Below are 14,407 nucleotides of genomic sequence, written 5' to 3'. Positions count from 1 at the left end.
CCGACATTCACTGACGTGGTCAAGGTGAAACGAGCTCGGTCGATCATTCCCGACGAGCAGATGCTGCAAGCCCGTCACTCAGAGACAAAACATCGATTCGCTCTGGGATGCGGAAGTGATCACGTTGTATGCACAAGCTGACGACACATGCCATTCTAAGTACGGCAGTCGAGAATGTCAGACATGCAAGCGCAATTGTGAGTATGAAGCACAAAACCGACACCAGGATGAACGTCTCCGGAACTCAACGCTGTGTCATGGACATTTGGCACAAGTCTGTTGATGACCACAACTCGAATTGGCCTGGGCTTTGTCTGGACGGAGGACATAGCCCTCTAGGTGGCCAGAATGTAGACAAAGACAGATCATCAAAGAATAACACAAGAAGAAGCATCAGAGAGCCTTTGTCCTATCGTTCTTACTGGACGATTTCAATTGATGCCAGCTGCGCCATCTTGATTGCAGCACCACCCGGCCATGCCTTCTGCGACACCGCTGCCATCAGCTCGAGCACAAAGCCGCAGTGGTCACAGCAGATCCATGACCCCAAGGTTCTCGATGTTGCAACGGCAGGCTGGAAGGATACAGAAGAAACAAAAGCAGGACCTAGACGCCCGAGACCGGATCACGAAGCTCGGTGGGCATCTTCTGAAGCAAGCAATCGAAAAGCACACCATTGACGATATCTGTGATGCATTCGCCAAGATGAAGGGACCCGATGCACAGCATAGACATGACGAGGTCGACATGATCCAATGGATGGAGAGCTGTCCCATCAGTAATGGAGAGTCGAAACGACAATCTAAGGAGCTGACCGTGCCTTGACAGGTTGTTACATCGGAGAGGTAAGTGGAAGCGGGCCTTTGGAAGGCTCTTCCTGTTGTCGATCAGTGTAGAAACGTAGCATAGTCAGATCAAAGTAATGCTCAAAGGTATGTCGTATGGTCTATATCAACGTGACAGTGTAATACTTCATGGGCGGAAACTGGACTATTTGTTTGAGGTACAAAGATGGCCGAGTCGAACGAGATCTCCCCTGTTTTTTCCTGTAGCTTGATGAGAACCCAGCATCTAGTCAATGAGACATGGTGTGAGGTCAGGAACAGTGGTATCTAACCTCTGTAGGTGCGGTAAGTAGCACCAGGATGTGTACGACATGCGCGCTGGGATAGCCCTGCACACGTCAAGCTTGGTGCGCTGTAGAACGAAATGCGACTTCTGGGGCACGAGACTCGATCCTGAAGTGAAGTGACTGTACATCAGGCGTGATGAAGCACTGAGATCTGCACAAGTTATGCTGGATACATTATGTCGCTGTAGCGAAAAGTACATTGTCACTGCTGACGAGAACACAAAATCTTTGAACATGACTCCCTGCCCATGCTCGTTGCATCATATCGGTCTTCGATCATCTGCCCAGACCTCCGAGAATGCCAGTAATGGAACCCAGTGGACTACCTGCGCCAGCAGGAGCCGCGGCATCCGAACCTGGAGCTGAGGAATCGGGGAATAGAATATTCGCGCAGAACTCATCGGAACTGCTCGAATCAGATGGGCAGATCGGGATGCAGCCGTAGCTAGATGAGCTTGAGCCAGGGTCGCAGATGGGAATGCAGTTACCATCGCTTGAAGTGGATTGGCCGAGAGGACAGAGAGGGGTACAGTTGCTAGAGTCCGTGGAACCGGAGGGATCGTACGGGCAAGGCGTCGGGGGGACGTAGCATCCGGAGCTGATATCAGAGTCCGAGTTACTCGAGCATGGAACTGGCGGCTGAATGCAGCTTGAGCTCGAGCTCGAAGAACATGGGACCGGTGGATAAAAGCAGCCAGATGAGCTGCTCGAGCTGCTGGAACATGGGTTGGGCGGTACCTCGCACTGCCATGGGCACCACTGTGGGTCGCAGCCATACTGGCATGGGTTGTCTAGAGGTGGTGCTGGTGGTGGTGGCCCTGGGTACCAAGATGGACAATATGGGCAGCCCTCGTAAGCGAATTGACCGATACAGTATGGAAAGCCAGGAATCGGTTCCGGGCCAGTACGGCCTCGGCCGCCACCACCACCTCCTGTGTAAGAAGGTGGCGCGGTTGGTGGATCGACATGAACAGCGTAAGACGGTGGCCCGGTCGATGGATCATTAGAGGTATATGACGGTGGTCGGGTCGATGGATCACTAGGGGTATATGATGGTGGCGCGGTCGATGGATCATCAGAGGTATATGATGGTGGCTTTGGTCCAGGGCGACGATGTGGCTTGAAGCTTGGGTCGCCTCCGCCAGTGGTAGTAGCATCATAGCTTGAGGGCGGTGCACCTTGTTTGCCTTCCTCGTTGCGGACAATCAAAGCCTTGACCTGGTCTGGAGTCAACGTCGGTTACTACTGTTCGGTAAGGACGGAACGTACATGTTTGAATTCGCCTTGAAGAGCCAAGCCAGCACGAGCTGCGAGCACGACGAGAGTGGCGGTCTCGGTGAAGCGCATCTTTGCGTGTAGAATTACGAACAATGCAATGGGCAAAGGATCCGGAAGGGCGAGAAAAGAATGTCTTGGTGCTGTTCGAGCAGCAATCCGTGAACACGAAGTCTAACGAAAGTGTGTAGTTGGATGATGACTTGTGAATACAGAGGGAAGACGAGCGGTACGGACGAGCGAAGGCGTGATATATCTTTCAGGCCATGTAGGGACCATGTCGAAAAGTGGCTCTGCGTGTGGGGATTACGAGACGATACTCAGCATAGGGAGAAGCGTTATTGACAGTCGAGCCGCGCAGGGAAGGCTGGTCAGTGTGGGAGATGAACAGAAGTCAAAATTGACCAGACCTCTTCCCTCAACAATTAGCTGCGGATCATGAAGCTCGCACATAGTCTACATCGTGGAAAGCAACACTGCTCACAGGCTTTTTGAAGTCTGGCTGTACCGTGCTGGTGTTGGAAGAGTATTACGAAAAGTATTCGTGAACTTGTGATATCTGCAGAATGCTAAGGAGATGTCGACTACAGGGGCATCGTACTACCAGGGCAAGGCCACCATGCGCTTCATATTTACCATACTTTCAGGAGCACAACATCCAGGTACACAACAGATGAGGCTGTTCATTAAGCGTAGCGACCGAGCGCTAGCCACACCGGAGTACGAGCTTGCGAGTACGTAGGTGAGGCGTCAGCGAGGGAGTGAAGCTCTATACCAGCCCTCAACTAGCCTTGGCGCCCGCTCTGATTGGTCAACTCTCAAGTTTTGGGATCACGTGATCTACCGCACTGTGCCTGTTGGCGAACTCGCAAACATATACTCGTCGCTAACGCCTATGTCGTCGTATAATAAGCACTGTACGTCGGGTAGCGGTAGCGTGGGTCGCACGCTACTTTGCAGTCTAGAAGGGCTGGTAGAGAGCTCCCCTCCGCTACGCTTACCTTTGGAGGTTCACAACCGCCAACAGCACATTTTACGACAGGATCATGTGGATCGCGCAGATTAAGGGCCCGCTCGATCACTCAATATCGTAGCTTAATACCGTGCGAAACCAGTGGGATTAGGCATCCAATATTACCGACATTCCTCATATCGGCAACTGTACGCCCTTGCTACCTCCTTCTCAGTTGCTCCTACGCAAGCACGTACCTTCGGTTTCGGAGGAACCATTAATCGAAGGTTGCTGCGGGGGTGCCACAGCAGCGGTCTAAGCAGGAGATAGCGCCCTTGCTTGATCATGGAGCCGCAGTTTCATCCACAATACTGGGCATGACTGCCCTCGCAAGGCTCGTATAACGAAGAACTATCGTTGTTGGACCGGAGGCTAACACAATTGGAGACGCGCTTGCTTCGTAGCCATGCTCATTTGTGTGACACGAGTGACGAACCTGGATTCTGATCATTTTGTTTCAGGCTGTCACCACATATGGAAATTTCATTTGCCCGATGTAGTGCCTCTCGGCCTATGCGGGTCTGGAGCTATGGAATACCTAGGGTAGGAAACCTGCATATGCAAGTGGAAACCTCCCTCCTCTACCTGTGGTTTGTTGCTGTGAGTGATCTGCTTTCTCCTTCCACCAGGGTGCACTAGTGTCTGGGGCTGAGCCTCCTAGACTACCTTGCCTGCTACCCTGAGCTTTCACCTCTTCCTCCTCCTTCCCCTCCTCTTACTGCTGCTGCTGCTTCCCTCCCTTCTATCCACCTCTCTGTCTCTTCAGTAAGGGGGAATTGAGCTAAAAACTTTTCTGATATAACCCATTTGACCATTCTCTGCAGGTCTTCCTGACTGTTAACAAGGGCCTTGTATCGTCTGTCCCTTGGCTTTTGCTCTCCAGATCTCTCTTCCCCTTGACCAGTCTGGGCAGACAAGCAGCATGTGCTTAGGGCTTTGGGAAGGGTAGCCACAGGGGCATGCCTTTCTGTTGTATCCTGGGACTCGTCTTTGATGTAGATATGCTCTAAGCCCAATGTGCTCAGAGCGAATTTGGATTGCTAGGCTTGCCTCAGCCCTCATGAGGTTGGTGTAGAGGGTGTAGTTGTATCTGCCAAACTGTTGGAGAGCTGCTGGTGTTCATGGTCTCTGTGGTTTGATTCTCCACTGTTTCTCCCAGAGAAGTCCTGCGATCTGTTCAGACAGTGTCTGCTTCTTCTTGTCTTGTTTGTCCCTCTGTCTGCCTGTTCTCTGTTGAGCCTCCTGTGCTTCAAGCTGGGCTTGGAGAGTGTAGGCTTCTTCTAGGTCTGCCTTCTTCTGGGGGGTTCTTGCTGGTCTTGCTGGTGCAGAGGGGTCCCTTTGGAGTCTAATCTTTGCGGCTGCTGCATCAATAGCACTCTGGACTGGGTAGTCTGATGTCTTAAGAGCATACTGGCATCTCATACCAAGAAGATGGTGTTGGATTGGTGGTGTTCCAGACTCCATCTCAAGGGTTGTTGTTAGGGTGGACTTGTATGCTCCCATCACCCTTTTGAGGCATTGGCTTTGGACTCTGTTTAGGGGGGCTTCTATCCTCTGTGGGACCTTCTTGTCTGCTGTCCAGATCTGGGCTCTATATAACATAGCTGGCTTGACAATGACTTTGTACATAATCCTGGCTTTCTCGAAGGTAGCTCCCCAGGTGGATGTAGTCAGTCTCTCAATGGATTGTCTGTTCTGGTTTGCCCTTGCCTATGCCGTCTTGACTTGGGGTCCCTAGCTGAGCTTTGGATCAAGCCAGACTCCAAGCACTCTCAATTCTTGTTGGGGGTGCGTCTCATGGCCCTGGATGTTGATGGATGCCTACATGTTGTGTCATGTCCTAGCCTTGCTAAAGTGGATGAGCTGATACTTGTCTAGTGCGAATTTCACTCTATGTCTCTTTGCCCACTGCTCACATGTTTGGGGCCTATCTTCTAGGATTCTGCAGTTCTCTTCTGTTGATTCAGACCAAGCTAGGATGTTGGTGTCGTCTACGAAGCCTAAGGCAGATGAGTTAGGAGTTGTCAGGAGTGGGATCAAGCCTTCTATGAACAGGAGGAAGAGGATTGGGGCCAGTGTTGATCCTTGAGGAATGCTAGTAGAGATTGGTGAGGGATCTGATTTGTATATGCCAAGTAGAAGGCTTGTGCTTCTTCCATGAAGGTAGGACTTAGTGAACTGAACCATCCAGTTTGGTAAGCCCTTTTGTCTGAGGATGTATAGCAGTCTAGGGTGTGACACATTGTCAAAGGCTCCAGAGATGTCCAGGGAGAGGAGGGTGGCTACTTTGTTGTTCTTCTGATGCTAGAGTGTCTTGACCTGTTCAGTGATGAGTTCAATTGCTGAGAGGGTAGATCTCTGCTTCCTGCCCCCCATCTGTGTGTCTGGGAGGAGGTGGTAGGTCTCCACAAGCTCTGTCATTCTGATTGCAACCAGCTTCTCTAGGACCTTCCTAATTGTGTTGAGCAGGGCTATTGGTCTGTGGGATTTGAGCTTTGTGTAGTCATCTTTCTAGGGTTTCCTGAGAACATAGGTCAGGGACTTCTTGTACTCAGTTGGGCAGTATCCAATCTGGAGGCAGCCTGAGAAGATGTTGGCCAGCACTGGTGCAATGATCTCCTTGCAAGCCTTTAGGAAGCTGTTGCTGATCCTGTCTGGTCCTGGGGCTTTGTTTCCTGGGAGCTTCTCTAGGATGCTGGCGATCTCTGTGGGATCTACTGATGCTCTTTGGAAGAGGGGGGTAGGCAGCTGTGCCTCCCTGATGTCACTAAGGTCTGCTTCCACCTAGGCTCTAAAGAAATGCTGTCTGAAGGCTTCTGCTTTTCCCTGCATTGTGGTCTGTTTGTTGCCTTGTAGATCCAGAATGTCTGGAAACTGTGGCGAGGGGTTCCTATCCTGTTCTGATTTCCTAGCCCATTTGGCCAGCCTCCACATCTGGTGTGGGTTCTTTGTCAAGATCCTAACTGTTGCTCTCCAGTCTTGGAGCTTGTCCCTTTTGATCTAGATCTTCTTTTCTTGGCAGATCTTGGTGTATTGGTCCCAGGCAGTCTGAGTCCTTTGCTGGACCTAATTTCTCCTTGCTCTCCTAGCAGCCTTGACTTTGTCTCCACAGTCCTTGGTCTAGAAGGGTTTCTGGAACTAGGAGTGCTTTTTTGCTGGGATTACTTGGATAGCGATGTTCTGAAGGATATGTGTGAAGCTGGCTGTTGCATAGTCGATTCCCTCCTCGGTTTGCAAGTTCCAACAGTCCATATGTTCGTTCTCCAGTTCGTCAGCAAGTCTCTCTTTGACCTGGGTCCAGTCAGCTGCTTTCCAGTTTGGTTTGTCTTCTTGAGGTTCCTGTTGTTCTGCCTTCCAGTGGAGGCTTGTCTGAACTGGGAGGTGGTCAGATGGGGACTCAAGCTCCAGGTTTGTATTGTAGTAAAGAAGTCTTGCTGCTAGGTTGGCTGTGAGGAAGCAGAGGTCTATTGTGCTAGTGCTGTTCCTTGCAGCCCAAGTCTCTATGCCTTTTGGAGTTGCTAGGCTCATATGTGCCAGCTCTGTCATCCCAATCAGTCTTCCTGCCAGGAAGTGATGGGCTGGGATAAAGTCTGAGCCCCAAGCTAGGTGGTGGAGGTTGAAATCTCCAAGCAGAATGTGTTCTCCGGGTTGTTGGAGGGCCTCTGGGATCTGTTCAAGGGTCGCCAGTTTAATGCTGCTCCTAGAGTCAGGTGGGGGGTTGTAGGCACTGTGGATTGAGATCGGTCCTTGGTCAGTTTGGAGTCTGATTGTGGTAAAGTCTCCAGTTGTCTGTTCCACTTGTTTCTAGGAGTCTACACTAAGCAGTTTGCTCACATAGATGCATGTTCTTGGTGTTGTCCCTCGCTGTGTGCTTATAGCTAGGTGGTATCTCCTGTCTTGGACTGTTGCTGGCCTTCCTGAATGTGGGTTGATCCAGGGTTCCTGCACAGCAACAATATGGTGTCTGTGGGGGTCTAGGGATTGGAGGAAGCTCCTTTGCACCCTGTCCTTGCTTTTGTTGACATTGTACTGTATGATGGTAAGTTCTGGTGTGGAGATCATTCCTCAAGGTCCATTTGGCTGTCCTGTGTGGCTGGTGGTTCCTGGTCCTGTTCCTGGATGGTTTGGGTGATCTGGGGGCCTATGCTTGTGCCACCTGTGGTTGGGCCAATGTTCAGGCGGGTTTGGGTACTGTCCCTGCCTGCTACTTCAATCCCTCTGGGTCTCCCTGGGCGTGGTTGGGGTGGTGGGACTGGTGATCCTCCAGTTCTTGTCCTCTTGTTGTTGGTGTTGGGCCTTGTTATCACCTCAGGTTGGGGCTCCTGGCCTGTTCTGTATCTTGGAGGTGTATTGACCCTTACATCCCTTGCTCTTGTCCTTTCCTTGATCCTTACTGGGCAGTCAGTAGACCAAGCTGGGTGAGCTCTGCCACAGCATGCGCATCTTGCATTCTGTTTTGGGGCTGCGCAGTCTTTGACTTGGTGGCCCTGGGCACAGTGGGAGCAGGTGTCTGTCGTCTTTGTGCACTTTGCTGCAATGTGACCATATTGCTGACATTTGAAGCATTGGAGCACCCTGTGGCTGCTGTGAAAAATCTCTGTCATCAGGTTCTCACACTCCCAGAAAAGGCCCCTGTCAAGAACCCTGTTTGCCTGTTCAGCTGTGTTGACCCAGATGATTAGAGATGATGCTGTTTTGCCTGGGTCTGCCTTCCTCTTAAGCCAGGTGGCCTTTGAGATCCTTAGCCCTGGGCAAGTAGCCTGGTTCTGGCCCTGCAGTCTCTGGAGGTCTTCTTCCACCTTGAAGCCCTTTGGCACACTGTGCACTAGGACTGTGAACTGCTGTTGAGAGACTCTGGCTGTCTTCCCAATCTTTGTTGTCCATGCCCTCTGTGTTTCAAGGTTCTGTTTGTCTTGTGCCTGGGCTGTGAACAGCTGGAGGATGCCTCCCTTCCTTGCTCTTGCTCCAACCACCTCCGGCCTGCCGATCCTAGTTACAATCTCTCTGCCTGACAGTTGTTCAATCTCTTCCTGTTCTTGCTTGTCTGTGATGTGGACCCTGAGGGTGGTCTTTTAGGAGAGCTGGTGGTTGGGGCCTGCCTGGCCTACTATAGAGGCCCACGTAGGTTTCTGCTGGGTGTTTCTAGCAGCAGCCTGGATTGCTACCTTCTCTGTCAGTGTCTTGATGCTGTTGATGGCTTTGAGGCCTCCAAGCAGCTCTGTGATCATTAGTTTGTAGGCTCTTGCGGGGTACTCTCCCTCTCCAGCCATCTCCTTTGCCCTGCTACACAGGTCTCCCCATTCATCATCTCTCCTTCCTCTGTCCCTGCCTGATTTCTCGTCCTCTGGTCGCGTTTGTACGGTCATCGTGTTTTCTTTCTCCTATATAAAAGTAGGGATATCGAACACATCGGATTCCCAATTCATCGACGAGGACCATCTATTCGACAGCCCTTATCAAGACGAGCAATCCACTCAAGCAGCAGCGACCCGCCTGCGCTGGCGGCAGCGCAATCGTGGTACAAAGAACCCCAAAACTGAGGTTCCGTTCCCCTGACGGCAGACCCTGGAGTTGCGGAGCTGCGGAGGACAACTGCCTAATTAGGAAGCGCGACCTCACCCCGAACAGTAGCGGAGGATGGCAACCAACGAGAGCCACAGCCTTGCGAACATTCAGCACCAAGAGCCAAGCCGAGGAACAAACCAAGGAAAAACCCAGGACACAAGCCAAGGCCCACTATATGGAAAGCAGAGGCCAACGACAAACAACACAGCGTGGACGACCCTATATACGGAGGCGGAAAACTTGCTAGGGGATGACGAACACCCAGCCCGGGCATATAAGAACACTATAGCACAGCTACTAGGAGCGCTAAAAGCGCTATCATACCGAATCCCGAAGACAATCTAACAAGCAACACAGAAGGCAGCCCAGAGACCAACTATATAGGCAATAGTAGCAGCAGGCAAGAATCAACCCCCTACGAAGGCAAGCAATGCGGTACGCCTATACATTACTGATCCGGCGGAGAAACAAGAAATCGCAGCCCTAACAAGCAAGGACATTGTCGACAGAATCGGCCAAAAGGAGGTAGTTAGAGCGAAGGTAGAGGCAACAGGCGTAGTGAGACTCTTTACCGTACAAGAGTCTAATAGACGAAAACTGGAGACCTATAAGGAGTGGACTACTAAAGTCGCGAAGTCGGCACGAGTCCCCCACTAATAGTATACCGTCATCGCCTACGGGGTCCCTAGGACATTTAAGGTCGAAGACCTTCCCTAACTCTAAACATAGAACTAGAACACATCCCTAGGAGTACGACTAACGAAGGCGGCATAGTTGCACAAGACAGTAGACCGAGAGAAGACGTATTCATCGCTTATTATCTAGGTAGAGACAGCGGAACAAGCTAACTAGATACTAGATAATAGGCTATTCAAGAACTACGAGAGAATAGACACGGAGATCTATTAGAGTAGCTATAGGGTACTACAATGCTTCTAATACTAACAGTAGGTTATATAGCCCTAAAATACGGGGAGAAGACCCTAAGGTGTCCTTACTACGTAGGCCTTTACTAGGGAAGGGAATGCCTAAAAAAGGAGAGTAGGTATATATACTACGGCAGAAGGCACCTAGCGTATTCAAACCAATGCCTAGCTAGAATAGGAGCACAAGAACAAGCGAGACAAGCAAGGATCTCTATACTAGCTAGGTACCCCTAACGATAGTAGGAGGGACCTACCGTATATGTTAAATAGGTACGAGTTGCGCAGCAGTGGAAGACGGCGGATCACACGAAAGACGAAGAAGGACCCAATGGGATAGCGTGTATCTACATACAGTATCGCCAGTGTTGGTGGTGTAGGTGTTTCAGGAGGGACAGCTGTACTCAGGACTTGACTAGCAAGCCCTGATTACTAATCCCCCTAAGCACCTAATGTTGACCCTATGACCTGCATATTCTCAACACTCCCACTCAGGTCAGAAGGTCTCAAACAATCCCTTATACAAGCTGGAGCTGCCTTACAAAGTTTTGAAACTGCTGGCCATTGAGGGGCTTAGTCAGCCCATCAGCAACTATGTCCTTTATGTGGTAGTAATCCACTGCAATCTTCCTTTGCCACGAGAGATTCCTGACATAGTGGTATGCAACATCAATATGCTTTGACCTGTCATGGACATGGGCATCTTTGACAAAGGTCAAAGCTGCTTGGTTGTCACCCATAAGCTCCACGGGTCTCAGCTCATCAACAGTACTGCTTGCCTTGATCCTAGGTTGGAATGAACACTCTCCAACCAGGTCAGGACACCTCATCTCTCTAAGGACTGCAGCAAGAAACTGTGACTGCTTGGCTGCTGCATTCATGGCCATGAACTCAGCCTCCATTGTTGATGTGGCAACAGACTTCTGCTTCCTGCTCATCTAGGACACAGGTGATCCACAAAGGAACCACACATGTCCAAGGATTGAGACTTTGTCTGCCTTGTCTATGGCATAACCAGAATCTGAGTATCCCTGGAGAATACCTCCTCCTCTTCTGTACATCAAGCCCAGGTCCGGGTATGATCTCAGATACCTGGAGAGTTTCTTCAAAGCTCTAAGATGTTGCTTTGAAGGGTCAGCAACATATGAGCTGATTCTTCCAAGGGGGAAAGCAAGGTCTGGCCTTGTCATTGTCATTGGCCACATCCAGGTACCATTGCAACCCTGGTACTCCTGTTTGTTGCACCTCTCATCCATAGTAGCTGAAGGTCTCAGATCCTCATAGCTGTCCATAGGTGAGAGTGTGGGTGTGGCCTTCTCTAGAGAGATGCCCATCTTAGCAAGGTTAGTTTGGATGTAGTGTCCTTGATCAAGCTTTACAGTGCCTTGGGACCTGTCTCTTGTAATCCTCATTCTAAGGGTCTTCGTAGGTTCACCAAGATCTTTAATCTTAAACACTTTTCCAAGCTCAGCCTTAAACCACTGAACATCTGACAGCTTTGGAGCTGCAATGGGGATGTCATCCACATAGGTGAGGACCATGATGTCTCTTCCTCTGTAGATGAGTAGGCATGGATCCACCTGGGACTAGGTGGATCTAATCTGTTCTAGCTTGGCAACACAGAGCTTGTTCCAATCTCTAGCTGCTTGCTTCCAGTCCATACAGGCTTCTAAGGACCTTGAAGACCATATTTGGTGGAATTTCAACACCTGGGGGTGGGATCATGTAGATGTCTTCAAGAAGGCTGCTTTCGGTGAAAGCATTGTTCACATCCATCTGGTGCATCTCAAGATCTCTCTCACATACTACAGCCATGAAGACCCTAAGGGTATCATGCCTAACAGCAGGTGCAAAGGTCTCTTCAAAGTCAACACCATATTTCTGTGAAAACCCTCTTGCAACCAGTCTTGCCTTGAACTTTTCAATGGCTCCACTGATCATTCTTTTCACATCAAAAACCCACTTAGATGTAACCAGGCTTGCACCCCTTGGTGGTACAACTGGATCCAAGGTGTTGTTGCTTCCTAAGGCAATAAGTTCTTTCTGGATTGCCTCTTTCCACATATGTCCCCAATTGGGGTCTCCCACTGCCTCCTTCTAGGACTTTGGGATTGGCACTTCCTGCTGGTAGGCTATGGCCTGCCTAACAGCAGCAAATGCATATCCCTCCACATCATTCAGGATTTCCTCAACCCAGCTCATAGTTGGATCAAAATGAAACATCTGAGCAATCAATGCCCTATGATGCTTGACTTCATGCTCAGCAGAGCCATCATCTTCATCCCCCCTTGACCTCTTGTTGCCTGCAAGCTGAGGTGGCTGTTGAGGTTGATCCTCCTGAACAAGTTCCTCTTCCTTTTCTTTTCTTGGAGTCCCCTCTACTCCACTCTTCTGGTACACTCTAATGTCTTTTGGAGGTTGGGGAAGTTGCACAAACAGAGGCTTTGCCTGGAGCTGCTGTGGCTGCATTGATGAACTGGAGACCTGAGCAGGAGGTCTTCCAACGGGGTTTCTCTTCAGGGCTCTGCTTGACTGGTTTTTGAAGGTGATGCCAAGATCCATATCACCCCCCTTCTCATTCTCAAACCAGTCAACTTGCCCGTGTGTTTTGATGGCTTTCATGTTAGGCTCCCAGAAGAGCCATTGCTTTGTGGTGTTCTCTATATAGCCAACAAAGACAACTTCTTTACCCCTATTTATGAGCTCGTCACTTCTCAAGCCTTGAGGTTGGGATCTCGGGTCTACACAGACCACTGCTTTACATCCCTAGACTCTCAAATGGTCAACTGATGGTACCTGGCCAGTGAAGGCTTCTTCTAGTGAAAGAGTAGTACCATCTATCATTGGTCCATTTGGAGGTCTGTTTCTGACCACAGTTTGAGCAATGAGGGCCTCTAGCCAGAATTCAACTGGCATACTCGAGTCCTTAAGCATAGCTCTCACTATATTCTCAGAGGCTTGGATTGACCTTTCCACAGGTCCATTCTGAAGTGAGTTGTAGGCATCAGTTGTGTCCATCTGAATGCCAAACTCCTTCTCCCACTGTTTTAGCAAGGAAAGAATTTCCCTTACACCATCACTACGGATTGCAGACAGAAAACACCTTAAGCTGTTCTCTACCTGAACCTTCCATTCCTTTAGAGCTGTAGGAGCATCACTCCTAGCCTTCAAAGGGATTACCCACTTCTTCCTTGAGAAGTTGTCTACAATCTCAAGCCAGTACTTGAAGCCAAGTCTTGAGACTGCCCCTTGAAAAGGCCCACAGATGTCAATAGAGATGAGGGCCAGCCTCTCTCCTTTCCTCTCTGTGGCAGGTCCTTTGAACTTCCTCATGTTTGCAAGGGAGCAGACCTTGCAGTTCTGGTGTTCAGAAGGAACAGGAATGGGATCTTTCTTGTCAGTGACTCTATGCAGGTTTCTTAGCAGTCCCTTGCTAAGGTGTGCACATCTTCTATGCTATAGCTCCCACTGGTCCTGGGACTCAGTGGCAGTCATAGCCTGTTCCAATTCACACTCAAAATGTGTACCTAACTTAGACAGATCCAAGTCATGCTCCTGTAGAGAGGCATATGCTTAAGGCATAGCTTCAAGCTGCTCTGAAACACTTTGAATGAATGGAACACCCCCTCTCAGCTTTGTCTGGACAACAGGTTTTCCAGAAAGGGATTTCAGGGTGAAACTGGGTGGTTGGACAGCAAACTGTTGGCTGAACTGATTCTACGAAACAAGACTAACTCCAAGGCCAGGAACAAACAAGACATTTTCTAAGACAATTTGCTTTCCAGAAGAACTACCCATTACTGCACTTCCCACATGTGTAGCTTGTAGATAGCCACCCCCAACCTTGATCCACTTCCTCTTTTGAAGAGGCTTCAGTGTCCTGAATAGTGAATCTTGGTCAGTCATATATGAGGAAGCACAAGAGTCAAGCAACCACTCGGACGAGGGGTACTTGCCCTTGGCTTCCACAGTGGAATGGGCAACCTCATCAACATCATCATCTTCTGATGGTATCTCAGAGTCTGATGCGTCTTCCTGGGTCGCATGGGCCCTTGCAGGCTTCTTACTAGAGGAGGCCTTTGGCTTGCGGCTCTCCTTCATCTGCTTTGCAAGGTCCGTCATCACCTTGAGGACATCACGAAGGTTTGGTGATGATGACCTCCTACGAGGTGGTGACAGTTGTCTCTTAGCAGGGTAGGTAACCCTAGCTAGTTTGTCCTTGTTCCTAACAGCCTGCTGAGCTGCAGAAAGGTGTGGGCACTTGCTCATAAAATGGTCACCACCGCAGAGATGGCACGTGAGCTTGCCCTAGAAACCCTTCTTAGCGAACATGGCTGTCCCTTGATGAATTATTGATTCTTGCTTCTCCCTAAGAATTGCAAGAATGTCTTGTGGTGAGAGATTCACCTGGGCATCAATTGTATCGCGAATTGAGCCAAATGAGTCTGGCAGAGCTGCTAAGAGTTGCTGGATCTTTCTGTCCTCAGTCTTGATGTCGTG

General features: G+C 50.0%; 2 protein-coding genes across 2 annotated transcripts; one reads left to right on the top strand and one right to left on the bottom strand.

The window, feature by feature from the left end:
- Window positions 1–477: 477 nt before the first annotated feature.
- On the top strand, window positions 478–825 carry CLAFUR5_07691 (uncharacterized protein; the record flags this gene model as incomplete). The annotated part of the gene is made up of 1 exon (XM_047906839.1): window positions 478–825. The coding sequence occupies one exon, from the start codon at window positions 478–480 to the stop codon at window positions 823–825; it is 348 nt and encodes a 115-aa protein (XP_047763327.1).
- A 583-nt stretch (window positions 826–1,408) lies between these two features.
- On the bottom strand, window positions 1,409–2,479 carry CLAFUR5_07690 (uncharacterized protein; the record flags this gene model as incomplete). The annotated part of the gene is made up of 2 exons (XM_047906838.1): window positions 1,409–2,350; window positions 2,402–2,479. 2 exons carry the CDS (start codon window positions 2,477–2,479, stop codon window positions 1,409–1,411), a joined length of 1,020 nt encoding a protein of 339 aa, XP_047763326.1.
- Window positions 2,480–14,407: the final 11,928 nt, after the last annotated feature.

This window comes from Fulvia fulva, chromosome 6, assembly GCF_020509005.1.
Source record: "Fulvia fulva chromosome 6, complete sequence".
NCBI lineage: Eukaryota > Fungi > Ascomycota > Dothideomycetes > Mycosphaerellales > Mycosphaerellaceae > Fulvia > Fulvia fulva.
The sequence above is the reverse complement of the archived record's forward strand: the minus strand, read 5'-3'. Positions and strand labels throughout refer to the sequence as shown.